The sequence below is a fragment of the Barbus barbus genome (genome assembly GCF_936440315.1).
Source record: "Barbus barbus genome assembly, chromosome: 7".
Taxonomy (NCBI): Eukaryota; Metazoa; Chordata; class Actinopteri; order Cypriniformes; family Cyprinidae; genus Barbus; species Barbus barbus.
In genome coordinates this window covers 20,340,025-20,357,115 of record NC_136735.1, presented here as the reverse complement: position 1 = coordinate 20,357,115, position 17,091 = coordinate 20,340,025, and the positions used below count along the sequence as shown (strand labels likewise).

The 17,091-nt window shown below is 35.6% G+C and overlaps 1 protein-coding gene across 3 annotated transcripts in view; it reads right to left on the bottom strand.

Moving 5' to 3' along the window:
* Positions 1–17,091, bottom strand: part of LOC306872844 (neuronal membrane glycoprotein M6-b-like) — a 49,279-nt gene that overhangs the window by 18,718 nt on the left and 13,470 nt on the right. For 2 of the 3 annotated variants that reach the window (XM_079421716.1, XM_079421717.1), the window contains exon 1: positions 14,788–15,161. The exons of the other annotated variant lie outside the window; for it this stretch is intronic. In XM_079421716.1, coding sequence (XP_079277842.1) covers positions 14,788–14,851 — 64 coding nt within the window. In that variant the 5' untranslated portion in view covers positions 14,852–15,161. Of the gene's footprint in view, positions 1–14,787; positions 15,162–17,091 lie in introns of those variants that run through there. 3 annotated transcript variants of the gene reach the window in all.

Below are 17,091 nucleotides of genomic sequence, written 5' to 3'. Positions count from 1 at the left end.
TCTTGTCTTCCTCTACACCGGAGTCGACACAATGGAGGACTGATGACAGCTCACTGAGGGCAGGTCTAAGGTAAGACGGCCTTGTCAATCAACTATCGTGGGAGCTTTTGACTACGTCATTCTGACAGGAATTCTGACTCAGAACAGCCTGATTTGAGAAAGGGGATTTTAAAATAGGGATTTTTAAAAAACCACTGGGTGGATTTTTATAATTATAGGATGGATGTGTACACTAGTGGGTGACACGGGAGTGGATTTTCAAACCTCTCCCGTCCCACTCCCACAAAAAAAAATCTTGTCCCGTCCCAATCCCACGAAAAAACTGGGGGAAAATCCCGTCCTGTTCCACTCCCGGAAGAATGACTCCCATTCCCTCCTATTCCCGTCTTGTTGTTGTTTTTTGGCCGAAATCTGTCAGTTACAGTAAAAATATAGCACAGATCACCTTGAACAAAAACCCAAAATGTAGTTTTGTGTTATATTGAACTGAAAGCCAGCTTTGCACAGTGTGCATTGAACACATTAAATTTCATGTAAATCATTCATGCGTTTTATATTTGAATTTTTTTTTTCATTTGAAAGTACACATTTCTCTCTATAGATATATTTTTCAAAGACAGAGTTTCAAAGTTTCTCGCTTAAGTTCACAGAGACCTAAAGCGCATCCTGTTTGCTTTAAAGTGCAACGTTTCGTTGTTTTTCTGAGTGCACACAAATAAACGTAGAGTCTTTACAGATTCAAAAGATGTATTAGGCTACTTTTACCTGTATAACCAAAAATTACAGAGATACAGCGAGCGCGCTATTCAGCTTCCATTCTCCACACAAACACTTCAACAGAACACATATATCAGCACAGTTTTGTTTTATTTAACTGGTTTGCACTCTATCTGCCATGTGCCTTATGCCACTTTATTTATCTCTTTCTTTATTTTTCTACAAATGTCCTCATTTGTATATCTGTATAGTTGTATGTACATATGTTTAAACTGTATTTATCTGTATTTGAACGTCTACTGTCAGTGTCTTAAATGTTAACTGTATGCACCAAGGGTCTGAGAGTAACGCAATTTCAATTCTCTGTATGTATGTGCCGTACATGTGGAAGAATTGACAATAAAGCAGACTTGACTTGACTTTCTCTAGGTTAACATCATATTGAGCGGCCATGTAAAGTTGCTACTACATACATCTTTCAGATGAAAAGCCATATTTGAGGTCGATGAATGATAGATGAGCGTTCGGATGTCCTGCCTGAGTATATTACCAGTTACCACATAGACCAGCCATTAACAATCTGTCCGTCATGGACTGCGTCATTCACTTAACCAGCCACACCAAAGCAAACAGGAGGAGAGCATAAAGAGACACGGCAACTAGAATTGAGTTCTGAATTAAAATATACAGTTTATTTATATAAAAGGTATATTTGTGTATAAAGTTGGGTATCATTACTATTCCCGGTCCCGCCCACTCCCGCTGACATTTTTTCCTGTCCCGTCCCAATCACGTGATTCGTAGCGATTTTGTTTCCCATCCCGTAGGATTCCCGAAAAATTGTCAGCCTCTAATGTACACACACTTCCAACAAACATTTAAGTTCAAACAACTTGAAAAGTGAATTTTGCATCCGATAACCCCTTTAAAAAAAAAAAAAAGACAAACCTTGACCCTTTTAGAATTGCACTCTGTTAATTTACTAACTGTTTGTTTTATTTTATATATATATATATATATATATATATATATATATATATATATATATATATATATATATATATATATATATATATAAACCTAACACTAGCTTTTCTAATCTTTTTGTATTCTATCTATTTGTTTTCTTTTTATTTATTATACAATTAACAAAAGCAAAAAAGGCCTCTAACACTAGATTGCCCTATTCTTATTCTATTCTATCTCTTTTCTTTTTATTTATTATATAATTAAAAAAAACCTTGCTACGTGTACTGCGTTAAGCTAACTGAGACTTGTTATAGCACTTGTATATCATTGCTCTTTTGTTGATTTTGATTGCTTCCATTGTCCTCATTTGTAAGTCGCTTTGGATAAAAGCGTCTGCTAAATGACTAAATGTAAATTTAATTCAGTAAAATTAAGGTGCTGTGTTCTAAAGAGCTTCCATGAGAGATGCAGACAAACAGCAACATACATGTTCATTGGGTTTTTTAGGATCAGTGTGTTACCCCTGTTGGTGTCTGTTACCGTTGGTCGGCGCATATTTTCGCAGATTGAACAATTTGAATCTGCGTATTTTGGGTGTTGGAATGTCTGAGAAGTAATGTACTATAAACTGGTGACCATCTGCGTTGGTCTGCATCTCTTCGTGTGGTGTTAATTGGCCTGTGGACAACAAATGTTGTCTTGCAAAGACTTTACATGATGCCAGTTTTAGCTTGACATGCAAAACTGTCAGATATTATCCTTATATTTGAATTATTACGATAGCAAGCTGTCATCATTACTGTTAAAAAGTTCTAACCTGCAATTGTTAGTTTAAAGAGATATTTATACCTGATTTCATTTGTAAAATTTAGTTTTGTTGTAGTTTTATTTTACAAACGTCATGGAAGGTAAAATACTATGGGAAAGTATGTGTATAATTCAATTGGTTTCAGGCTCTAATTGAAGTTCTTTGTCTTTTGTAATCTGGGATTTTTGGTTATTCTTGTTCTCTCATCACGTTTGGTAAAGTGGATTATTTCTTTTCGGACATACTTTTTTATTATTTGGGCTCAAGGACTAAGGATTTGCACATAAGGACTGTTTGATCAAGGACTCTAAGTATTCTTTTTTCTTGATTTGAGTTACTAATATATTTAGCAAATTTACCTGCTTTGTCTTTGTTTTCTTTCAAGCCTTTAAACAACTGTCTTCCTATTAATTCATTGCGAGTTTTCCAATCTTTGAAGTAACCGCTGGTTTACTAAAGTTGCAAATCAAGTTATGTTACAAATGTAATTATGTTGAATCAGAAATCTGAAATACACTTTCTGTAAAGCTGCATGCTTTGAAACAGTATATAGTGTGAAAGGTGCTATACAAATAAATAGTTAACGTAACTTAAAAGTAGAGTTAATTCATCATGTGTTCCTTATATGATGAATAATACAAATTTCAGAAGTAATTTTTGAGTTACACAATGTTACACAATATTTAGTTTTGCCTACATCCAACTTCCAACATCCAACAAGCGTGACATGTCATAATAACAAATGCATTTGGAAGTAGGAGCTTCCCAGGCACACACCATAAACCAATGGGAATTCTAGTCTAGGAATAGGTGAATTTGCATAGCTCCTGTCAAAAAATGTCTCACACATATTCACTCTTACAAACTTATTTTGTGGGATGCAGTTTAAATTAAGCTTTTTTGTGGCTGATCAGAGATCAGTTTAGCTATATCTTCTGATAGTTAAGCAGTGGTTTTTGTAAGTAGAAGCGTGTCATTGTGGAGGAGGTGAGGTCTCACCGCTGTGAGAGCCTGCTGAGAGACAGACAGCGTTTAGTGTGAGTAAATGGCCGTAATTAAGTGGACAGCTTTTAAAGCTGTCCCTCCTTTCAGCACCAACACGGTGTTGATCGATGCTCGATGCTGTGGGTTTTAGACCCAGTTCTGCATGCGTTTTTGTGTGTATGTGTGGTAGCTGACTGTCCTTTCACATTCATAAAGGATGCTTGAGAGGAAATCAAGCGTAGCGTTTGCCTTGACCTCACCCCTGCCCTTCTAACATACTCAAATGCTCATGTGCACATTTAGAAAACATTCACACAAAAACATACAACATATAGGCCTAGACAACACATACACTATTCTGTCCTTTACATCAGACAAAATGAAAGACATAGACTCAATCTGAGCCATTCACATTAATACACTGAAAACAATGGTAACCTAAAAATAGTAACACTTAAATTAATAAGTCAAAAATATTATTTAAAATCTCTGAATATATCTCTAATTTATACCAAAACAAAATGTATTTATGGTTAAATCATGTAGAACTATCTCTTTAAAGTAACAACTGCAGCTTACCACTTTTCACAGTGTACGATTATATGGGCAAGCAACATTTACAAGAAATATACAACAACTTGTCTATTCCAGAGCAACATTAACTTGTGCTCACAACTGTTTAGTAACAGAGACCTTCTACTGATATAAGATATGTTTCACTATCAAAACCTGCTGAGGTTGAGCAAAAAATGCACTGTTCAGTAATATTTTATTTTACAGTTCATGTTACACACGTTACTATAATTATTTAAAATACTAATAACAAGAACTGTGTAATTACAAGCAGCTCCAAAAACAATGGCACACCAATTACATGTAATCAGTTAGAATCACCCCATTATTATGCATGTAAATACATGGCAACCTGAACTGTGACCTACTATTCCTGTGCTGAAATGTACTTGGAAATTACTTGAATTTACTTTAAATATAGCTTTGTGCTGCTTAATTAAAATTAGCTAATGCAATACAATTTTAAAACATTTAACTACATGCAATTAATTTAAAATAGTAAAATGTTTATTTTATCTATTTGCTTTGGGACTATATGCACATTTTTCACTGGCCATAACTGGGTGTACTGTCATAACTGGATGTGAGCATTATTTTTTAAAATATATATAAAAAAAACATAGTTTTTTCTTGTTGCATGGCAGACGGATTGTAATCGTATGGAATTTGTAACTGTATTATTTACTCAGTTCAATCAATCAGTCAGTTAATAAATAAATAAATGCTTCTTCCCACCTTCACCAGGCTGAAAGACGGAGCAGGTGGAACTCGCAGTGAAACACAGCAGGGATCCTATCATGAGGAATCAAACTGTCCTTGATCTTTTAAGATAAAAGATATCAACAAGAGAACACAATGTACTATCTAACATCCTGGAATTTTCATAACTCAAAAAATCAAAAAGTCAAAAAAGAGCATTAATTGAAACTAATCTGCAAAAAATCACTCATTCTGAATTTGATCAACTTTTTACTTCAGCTGTTCAGCACCAACCATCTTTACACACTGATGCCTATTGGGTGCTAAACGGATAGCTCCCCCCAAAATGAAAATGCAGGAAATGCTTCAGACAGCATGCGAGTACCCCATTTCTGTGTTTCTCCCTCTTCCAGCCACCTCTTTAGATAGCATGTCAGCACCAAACCGAGTTCTCTTTCACGTCTTTTTACATTCATGTAAGGGATAATGTATACATTCAGCCGGTTGTTATCACAGAATAAAGCCCAAGAAGCTTATCAGCAGCCCGACGCGAAGCGGGAATAATAGCAATGTTGTTTTAAATTTGATTATTCAATTTCTGTACCTGAATACTATTGTTATACCCACCTGAAAAACTTAAAGCACTGTTCATTTCATTTTTATCTTTGTTCGGTTGTATTTATTTGTAATTTGTTTATTATTTGTGTAATGTTGTTCTTATTTCATTCCCAAGTGTTTTCTCTTTGATGTTTAACCTTTCAATTAATTACGCTAGAAGTTTTTGCTGTTGTATCAATATAAAGTAGTTTAAAGGCCAGATGTACTAAACAGGACAGGTTAGGGTTAGGGTATTATTTAATTAATGTATTTAGGTTGGTTAAGTGATGCTTGTGCTTAATGATTTTTGGCTTAAAACCTGTTAATTTAGATGTTAAAGTTTTTAGGTTACAGTTTATTTCAGTGTATATGAATAACGTGATCATCAGCTGCTTCTCTGCATCTTTCTGAAGGATCCTAATAGGAAATAGCGATTGAACAGGCCTATTATTTTTAACAGACTAAAAATTCACTGATCATTTCAAAACAGTTAAGCACACATTTTGACGTTGTTTCAATGTTAAAAAATAAAAAAATTGAATATGGCTTTTTAGCACAAATATATTGCTAACAATTTAACAATAAAAATGCATTACAAAAAATTGCTGTTTGTTTTTTTAAACATCGTTGTTTCCATATGTGAAAGTCTTCAATATATGCAGAATAATAAATCTTTATTTCACAGAAAAAATGGTAGCCAAAAAAGAATAACTAAATTAACTAGAAATATCTATTTAAAGTCACAACTGCAGGTTACCACTTTTTGCAGTCGGTCATTGTGGCTAAAACTGGACAAAAGCTTAATGCATAAATTATAAATAAGGCATCACTATGAATAAATATGTTTTTTTTCTCTCTGGTAGAGAGATGATAAAAAAGGGATCAGAGAACAGCAGATTGCACACCAGTGGGCTGAATGGAGAGGATCCATATACAGGAGGATGAATGGCATCATGCAGGAACAGGTTATGCTGTGCCAACCTGCCTGTTATTGCTGTTCATACCTATACACATCACAAATTTACACAAGCACAGGCCAATATCCATACACAGGTACATGTAAACACAAAAACATGAATGCATAAGTACACTTATGGAAGCACTCGCCCACACTCTCTTACACAAACAAAAGTGAGTTTGCGGCAGCAGATGGAGGCTGTCAGCATGCCCTGAGTGAACTGTTCCAAATGAAAGGCACATGAGGCTGTCTTTGCTCTCTGTGATTACTCTCACATGCTCACAGTACTTGGCAGTCTTGAGGAAAGGCTAGGCTGTGCATATCAGCATTTGGGACTGAGAACTGTGTTAGGTGTTGGTCACAAATTGTCCTGTTCATTCAACAGCACAGGAGCATCAAGCCTCTTTCTATAGCTCTGAATACCGCATGCAACCACAGTGATAGTGATTAAAGTATTATTAAATATACAGATTTACATAAAACCGAAGCATCAAAGTTTATGTTATTTAATAAATGGGTTCAATCCGGGTGCAAACCCAAAACAGCTCTGAATGGTTTGAATTCAAAGTCTGACACAGTATGTAGAATACATAAATAATGGAATAAGCTCAGGTCAGAGACAGAGGCTGAATCTGAAGCCTTCAAATAAAATACTGCTCTGTCTGTATGAACTATCAGAATTTCCTGGAACCCCAGATGAAACAACATACCACATACAAGATTATAATTATCCCACTATGACATGACAGGCAAACTTACAGTATTATTTTGTACACACACACACATACATACACTGGAAAAAAAAAGTTTTAAAGGGGTCATCGGACGCAAAATTCACTTTTACATGTTTGAAATGAAATGTGTGTTGGCAGTGTGTGTACACAACCACCCTATAATGATAAAAATCCACCCAGTGTTTTTTTTTTTAGTTTTGATAAACGATAACCCCTTTCTCAAATCAAGCCGTTCTCAGAATCTAGGTTGTGTGATGTCACACAGACCCAGGCCGCTCCCACGATTGTTGACTGACAGTAGCGTTTTACGTTAGACATACTCTGAGTGAGCTGTACACAGTCCGCCATTGTTTCACCGCTGGAGCAGGAGTACACAAGAATGGCTCCTAAGCGATTGAGGTGTTTTGTTGTTGAATGTAAATGAACATAGCAGTCGACATTTACTCCTGACATCTGAGCCACAGAAGACACAGTGGATTACATTTGTTTTTGAAGTGAATGGACCCCCGATCTACCTAAATGCGTCTATTTTCACACAAATCATTCGTGATCCAGCCTCACCTACAGAAGTGAGTATAAGGTTTTTTTTTATGAATCTTTGCAAATTGCCTTTCCTAAAAATGTGCTAGTTAGTAAGTTTCACGATAAATGAAGTTTATTATCTCTTAAAGAACTGCACTACTGCGTGTCACCCCACAGAAGAGAGGGGCGGGGTGAGCAGAGCTCATTAGCATTTAAAGGGACATGCAATGAAATGGCTTGCTGTCAACAGAGCAGTTTTTGACCAGGTAAAAGGGTGTTGTTTTACACTACCATTGAGAAATTTTAACGTATAAAAGTATAGAAGTATAGAAGTTATAGACTTTTCATTAAGACGCTAAAGCATCATATCAACTTGTGGAAAATGGGCATCCGATGACCCCTTTAAGTCAAATACTATTTAATATATCAACCTAACCGCTCAATCAACCTAAATACATTAGGGTAAACGTTCCTATTAAGCTCACCAAACTCTACAAATCACATTTGGTCAAGATATTAGTTTCAGTACAAGAAGTTATTTAAAATTGTTCGTAGCCTTTAAGCACACCCCTGTTCCCATTAAGCTCACATCATGTTTTATTTAAAATTCTTGTTTATTTTAAACAACCTTTTTAAAGAATAATTGAAAAAAAATGTTTTATTTAAAGGTACAAAGTCGATCACGAAAAAAAAGAAGACTAAAATCAAGCAACAAGGCATACAATTCGATCAGTTATATAGTGAAGTGTCATTTAAGCACATTGCAACATCTAGGCCTATACTAGTCCACGTTCAGCGAAGTAACGCTTATAAAAAAATAAAAAATAAAAAAAACTATTTACAAAGTCGGTAAGTGTATGAAGCCTATTGTTTTAAAAATCTGTTCACATTTTAAAAGTCGTGTAGTGTATTCTAGCCTTTAGTTGCTTTTTTCCTGGACAGATAGGACAGGTTTCTGATGGCTCCATCTTTGAATGGACAACATGCCTCTTTCATCTTTGGGCATAAACTATAGTTATGTCTCGATTTTGTCATCTTAAAGCTGTTAAAATAAGTTATTAATCATTTTATAAAGATTAACTTAAAGTGATGACCATCAGTTAATATTTAAAGTCTGTTTCTTAAGTATTTACATAGACGTTCAGTGTGGAAGAGCTTAAAGAGAGCACACTGACCTTAATTGGAGAAGCAACAATTTTTTATAAATTTCATGTAATAATTATTAAAATGACAAGATTTTGCTAAATAAATATACTAGGTCATGTATTAAGTTCACACATATTTTAATATGAACAACTATTATTAACAATATCTATGAAATTATACTTTTGTTAGTGATGTCACACTGAAGCTGTGTGATTTTCATAGTAGTGCACCCTTTAAGCTCACCTTAAATAATATGAAGTCTTTAAAAATAAAAGCAGTGTAAAACCACAGACCAGCAATAAATTGTCAATTTATAATATTATGGGTGTAAAAGTAGAAGCCAGTAATGCCTGTGAAGTAATATATTAGCGTAGCACACAATCTTATACAGCTAGTCAGCTAACTGTGTTCTGTAGCATCTGGATCTAATGTAATTATATCCCACATCCAATTCCCAGGTTATGATATGCAAAAGTCTGAACATTAATCTCTTAATTTTACAGTAAGTAGTGAAACTTACCCAAAATAAAGGATTAAACGTCTTTAAAGAAATGCACATTTAAGGAGCTATTCTTTTGGTGAAAGTTTTCAGACAGCTTTTGTGGTAGATAGAGGAAGGGGGGAATTTAAATGGGAAGAGATTGAGGGAGAGATAGAGAGAGAGTGTGTGAGAGAGAAGAGAATGAAAGTGGGAAGTAGTATGGGAACAGAGATCAGGGAAACTGATACTGGGTAATGAAAAGCCTGTGTATAGACTGCAGGCAGCGCAAACATACACAGCACTCATCCACACTGAAAAACAGTAACCTAAAAATGTTAACAACTATGTTAACTGGTTTTAAGTAAGTCAAAACCTATTACTTAACATCACTGAATTAATCTAAATACATTAATTTATACCAGTAATCAAATCAGAAATAGCTCTTTAAACTATTGCAGGTTACCACTTTTTATTATAGTGCAGAAGAGAGATGTTAAAAACACTGAAAATCTATACTGATCTGATCAGTATATGAACAAGCACTAACCATCAAATATAAATATTCTTAAAGTCACATGATTCGATTTCAAGTTTTCCTTTCTCTTTGGAGTGTTACAAGCTGTTATGAGGCACCTCGTACACATTAATCATTTTCAAATGTCCCGCCGGAAGTACCGCTGCTTCCTTTTACACTGAAATGCCTTCTGTTTACACTGAAAAGTTCATGCACATCCACATATGAAATCACTCGCATATACATATATACACAACTAAAGCATTCATCCGTTTTATTTTGTATGTATGCGCGAGTGTTTTATGGGTGTGTATGCGTGCGCATCGAGTTTATATGTATGCGCGAGTGTTTATAGCTGTGTCTGCGTGCAGGGTGTATTTGTATGTGCGAGTATAGGTGTGTCTGCGTGCAGCGTGTATATGTATGTGCGAATGTTTATAGGTGTATATGCATGGAAGTTTATATGTATGTGCGAGTGTTTATAGGTGTATATGCATGGAAGTTTATATGTATGTGCGAGTGTTTATAGGTGTATATGCATGGAAGTTTATATGTAGCTATGTACAAGTATGTATAGGTGTATATGCATGGAAGTTTATATGTATGTGCGAGTGTTTATAGGTGTATATGCATGGAAGTTTATATGTATGTAAGTATGTGCGAGTGTTTATAGGTGTATATGCATGGAAGTTTATATGTAGCTATGTACAAGTATGTATAGGTGTATATGCATGGAAGTTTATATGTATATGCAAGTTATTCACAAGTGTATATGCATTCATTACTAACATAATATATATTGGTATGGATTTCATATTAGTGTGCACGTGTATTTCATATATGTATTTTGAACATCCAATAGTATACATGTATATGCGAGTAATTTATAGGTGTATATGCACGTGTGTTATGTATGTATTGATAAGCGAAGTTTGATTTAAATCCTACGTGGCGCCTCATAAGCTGTCCCTGAAGTTGCAAAGACTAAAGTCTCAAAAACAAAGAGGTATTCTTTATAAAAGTTAAGATTCGACCACGACCACGTCTACATCACGGTTTGGGAAGATTTGCGAAACACCGCCCAAATGTATATGCAATGAAAGAAGGCGGAACTATTATTCTAGCTGTAGTATTGTCCTGGAGACGCTGTGTATTCCGTGCAGTAATTCTGTCCCCACTGGATGCAACAAATGCCTCGTTTATAATGGGTTTTATTGTTTTTGTGTCGTCGCGCCGGGACACGGCATCACAATACGGTAAGGGGCGTAACATTTCCGTCTCACGCTTGAGGTATTCGGCCAATCACAACGCCCTGGATAGCTGGCCAATCAGAGCATGCCTCGCTTCTCAGAACTATGAGCTTTGTAAAAATCAACGCGTTTCAGAAAGGTGGAGCACAGAGGAGCAACAATAATGTACAGTATGTGGAAAACAATGCGTTTTTTGAACCTTAAACCGCATAAACACATTGCATTACACCAAATACACAAAATAATGTTCTTTTTATCAACGTCATATGACCCCTTTAAATGTCATTTATTTTCATTTTACTTATGAAAAAGTATATGCTGCTTGGTTTACACAATTGCTTATTATTGCCATTTGTATCTATTAGTACACTGTAAAAAAAATAAATCTGTGACTTTTACAGTAAAATACCGGCAGCTGTGGTTGCCAGAACTTTAACACAAAAAAAAATATGGCAACATTTTTTTGGTTTTATAGTCTGAATTTAAATTCAAGTAAAAAAATAAATAAATAATATTTCAGTAGCTGACATAATGTTAATTTACTAACCTATTGAACTTCAACAGGTGTACCTTAACAGGTGGTGATGAGAAAATCACATGATGAACCAAAGCTCATCATTGAACATCAAATGTGAAGTGTCATGCAGGGAATTCTGGGAATGTCAATTTACAATTTTTTTCACTGTAAATTACATTACGACCTTTTCACTTCCAAAAAAATGCTATATTGAACACTAACACCAAATAAATAAAATAAATACTGAGAACATAAATCTGAGAAAAATGCCTTATCCGCATAAATTCTGTGCATCAATTCTTTCATCTTTACTACAGAGAAGTTATCTGTGCAAGTTAAGATAATGTATCCTGACATGGTCCAACCATGGTCATCATTTGTTGTTTCTGAACATCCACAAGTGTACCTTAACGTCAACAGTGGCAATATTGGTCTAAAGCTAAAAGCAGACCACAAAAAGTGTTTTTCCAAAATTAACAATTTTTTCCTGTGAGCCAATTCTTTATTGCTACCCATCCTACATATTTCCTGATTACAAAATCAGATGTTAAAGATACAATGCATCGTACGGTGATGAGAGATAATTTACTTTATCATTTTTATCTTTCCCACCTTTAGTACTACTACACATCCCTACCCTTTCATGTCCCAAGAATGATGTAATCCTTTTGATGTGGAAAGTGCAGGAGTTATGTAAAAAGAGAAGCGTGTGCATGCCGCCTCTTCTGCCCTCCTTCCTTTCTGTGCATGTGAGAGAAAAAAATAAAGAGTGACAAGGAGAGAGAGAATTCTCCCATCATTGGCGTGGGAAGCATAAACAAGTACCCCAGCAAGCTATTAATCAAGAGCAATTGTATGGCACATCAGAAAGATTAGAAAGTACAATGAGTTGGTAAAATGGTAATTAATACTCAGAAAAATTTGAAGGGCCATGAACAAGTTGTACAAAATAACGAATGATGGAAAAAATTATGTATTAACAAAAAGACAAGCATATGAGCATGCAGCAAATGAGGCTCAAAACACTTTTTTATCTGGTCTCTGAACTATTTTTGTAACCATCCAGTATATTGTGCAGTTTCTGAATTATATAGCAATTATGAAATATGTAAAAGTATGTTATACCGTCTTATTTATTTCACAGAAATTTCAGAAATTGTAGGAACAGTGCATTGTGCAACTGTAATGCCAGGTATTTCTGTGTTTATAAATTATGAAACAAACTCATTTAAAGCATTAAAGTCAACATAAAAATTTAAACTGACTTCACTTCCATACACATTTCTGAGTAAAATGGCTTGCTGAAAAGGAAAAAAAGTAGGACAGGACTTGATTTTATACATTGGTTGCTGATTGGACTGTGAAAAGAGGGTCTTGCGTACCGGAACGGAGGCAGATTTGAATGCGATTGGTTCAACTGCAGTGTGGCTTTGCATATGCCAGCAGGGAGAAGTCCATATATATGCATGGATGAATTATTCACAATAAAGCCAGTAACATGCATTAAGAAAATTAATAAATTCAAGTCCATTTTGATTTCATGTCAACTCCAAAATCAATCAGCCTATCCAGGTTTTCTGTACCTTATTACTGAACAAAGCATCAAAGCACCTGATTCAATGTAACTGTTGTCTTATAGGGGAACCTCACAGCTGAGAAGATGAGCTTTTAATAAAATTGGCTGTCTACGCAGAAGCATGAAAAACATCCATAATGCACTTTGATTATGACACCACCCTTCTGACTGTCTGTGGGTGAGAATACAAAAATGCAAAACATACTGCTCATTTACATACACTACCGACATTGTAACAATAGAAAGTGTTGAAAATTGGCAAACTTATCCTTTAAGTGAACAAATAATGTCCCTCCATAGCTCAAAGAATGACAATAGAGAAAGCATCTACAGCAAGCTGACCTGACAGAGACCAACAGTTTTTGCAAATACATCAATTTTTCATAAAGACTACGTATCTCTGCATATTTTAGTTGTGACACATATGGTGCCATTAGGTCTCTCTCACACCATAATGTATTAATCTAATCACGCTGGTGGCAAAATTGTTCAAAATTTAACATGGAAGAGAGGATAAGAACACAGTGGAAATAATAAAGCCATATTATCTGCTTGAATGTCATAACAGTCAGGATTTTATGAGCTGTGAATATTAACAAAGATGGGCAAAGATCTCCAATGACCATCTCCAATGGTTCACAGCATACAGTAGTTATATGATGAAGCAAATGCACCAGTGGGTGGAGTGAAGGAGCATCTTCCTTGTTGCATTGATGCTTGTGGAGAACTTGGACTTGATTTCACAATAGCAGTTATCAAATCCAAACCTCAGTCAACACAAAAGTAGTACACAAATAGTCCAAAGGCATAAATAAAAAGTCAGGTGGGGAGGGTCAAGAGGGGAGTCCTCCAGCGCTGCTTATGTCATGGTGGGATTTATTATTACAAGACCTTGTTCAGATAATCCTGAACCATAATCATCACTGAACTCAAATCACAAATAGGCTAACCTGTTTTTACAGACACACGCACGCGACTTCTGTAGAGCGCCCTGATAAATGGCGCTTTGAGGCATGTTTTCTTCAGGTGCTTTACATAGCCTATTCAAAGCATGCATTCGGTTTCCATTTCTGATACTTTTATTTTGCGAACGCAGTAAAATAATTAAATGATATTTGTCAAAAATGTTTGCATAGCGCGACATTGAACAGCAAAGGAATTCATCAAATGTATATATCAAATCTATCACAACCAGAGGAATTCTTCCATTAGTGTTAGCAGCGAGCACTACAGCAATGTAAACAACACCTTCAATACAATGCGACACCTCCATCTACTATCGACACCAAGACAAAACAACATTAAGAATATGCGTAGTGATACGATATATAGGCTAGTATAGTATTTAGTATTGACGCATCACACAAAATAAATGTTTTTTTTTTTAATTATTATTACGTAGAGTAAATCACTAAGGTAACAGGAGCTGAGCTTATTCAAATCATCATCACTTGCAGCGATGGAAACGATTCTCCAAAGACGCAGAGGAGAGGTTTGACATTACCAGCGCTCCAAAGGTAGCATAAAATACGCTTTCCCTAATCGAATAAACGACGTAGAAGAATGTTAATGTTAATGACACGAGGAGGACCCTCATTCAATAAAATACTGGATTGATTCGCTAATGAACGGCGCGCAAAGCGAAGCCTTCGCAAATAGGTTAAGCCGCTCTCTAAACATCTAGCACGAGCAGAATAAATCCGAGTCGAAACACAAAACAAAACGAATACACAGTTACAAACCTTTGCTTTCTTCCCTTTCATCCTGATTCTCCTCAGCCGTCGTTTCTGGTTTCATCCCATCCATTTGGAAACGATTATGTTGGATACACTTCCCTTTGCCTGGTCTCTCTGGCTCCAATATATATTTTACAGTCCACCTCAAATGTGTAAATGTTTTGTCAGAACGGATTTCGAGCAGATAATTGATTCATAAACGATACGAGCTCAGCCGAAGAGGATCTCGCGTAAAGGAAGACTACAAGAAGATACGCGGAGGAGAGAGAATCCGTGAGGAGAGGAAAAACAGCCACTCCACTCCAGCCAGGTTGACATAAACAGATAGTCCCAGCTGTAAACAGTCACACATGCTCTCTCTCTTCGTCCCCCTCCCTCTCTCTGTCCCCCTCCCTCCCCGAATTGATGGGAGGAGAGAAAGAATAAACTGTACTTATTAGGACAGGGGTCAGATATGAATTAAAAGTGATATGTGCTAAATGAGACCTAAAGATACAAAGACACTTCAACTATTATTTTATTCTAAACATCCACATTTAACTGGTGGGCACCCCCTGTTTTTTAAATAATAATAAAACAATGGTCAAACAAAGAAATACCATCTGTCTGGAATCCTCTTAAATAGAATTAATTCTCATGCACATGACCTTCTGCTGCATTCAGCTAAACAAAAGACTTGCACGTACCGGTAAAGAACAACTCTCCAGGAAAGAGAGCACACTAAATACCATCTCTATCATTACCATTTAAGGAGCCTTAAAACCCAGAGGGTATATATGAGGTTGTATTTCAACAGACCCCTGTTAAAAAGCAGACACTCAAGAAGAGTGTCACATTAAATCCTGATCCTGAAATAGATGGCACCCCATAGTGTATAGGGTTAATGAATGTATAGTCTACTTGGACACAACTAATACTAATAACATGGACAACTAACAGCATAGCTAAGTACCTAATGTCTTGGTTTTAGCTTTGATATTTTTATCTCCTATTCTTCCCCATATATATGTTGATCCCACCTTTTCACACATGCCTGCATGCTATTGGTCAAACTACTTTTCAGTCATTATCTTCAGCAAGAATGAAAACAAAACCAAAACCCAGGAAAAAGAGGATGCATGGTAACCCTACACTGTAGAGAGTGATGGACCTGCATTTGTTACCCTACAGATATTGCAACCTTTAACCCATAAAATTTAGTTGTGTTTTTATAATGCATTTAGGTTGCTTCAACGATATAATAAACTTCTGTGATTGTAGGCTACTAAGTAGACCTAACTGTATGATACATGAAAATGACCCATAAAATGTCTCTATAGCGATGGATCTTTACATATCAACAAAGATTTTACACCATTTTGTGTTTGTTAAATATTTATTCTTCAGCTAATCATAATTAGTTTTTATTGTGTAACCACAATAGTGTTTTATCACACTAAAAAATGGCAACATATAAATTAAGTAGTTGGTTATATTATACAAAATATATCTTTAAAGTAACACTTGCAGGTTACTGCTTTATGCAGTGCATAGAAATACAAAGGTGATCTGAGAAAGGTGTAAAGAGATTGTCCACCTCATTAAAAAACCTCCCCGCCTCAGACATCAAAAACACAGCATGTAAAGGAATGCGAGTGGTACTGTGTGTGCTGTAAACAACCTCAAACTTCTGGTTGTAATTTAGAGTTCTTACCTCCTTTAAAGTGTCACATTTTACAAGCAATTTAGGATGAAATATACAGTTTGTGTCAACAAATTTGAGCCTATGAGCCTATCTTTTACTTCCTGGAAGGTTGCTAAACTGAAACAGCCTTGCCTTGGTGGAAGAGGAGAGATTAGAAGATCTTTATCTATGCCTCTCACTGAAATAGCAATATATATAATAATGAACCTTGGCGTAATAAGAACAAATCAGGAGGAGAATTTTTGTGTATTTACATTTATTTGAAAGATATGTGCCCTAACATGAAATAGTTCCAACGACAGTTTTCAGATAGGCACCAAATGAAAAATTCAGAGGTGCATCTTTGCTTTATTTTTGCCACTATTTGTCATCACAAGTCACATTTAAGACTATTTAGGATGGGGGTGGGGAGCCAAAGACTATATAGGATCCAATGGAACACACTGGAACTTGTCATGAGGCAGGGCTCAGGGACCGTTTTGCTCTGACATACTACAATAATCTCTAAATTTGTAGGTCACTGTCACAGATTAAGTGTTTGTCTGGTAGATGAGAAATGGTGTGTGGCACAGTTTATCTTCTCATCATCATCAAAACAAACAAACAAACAATAAGAACAAAATCAT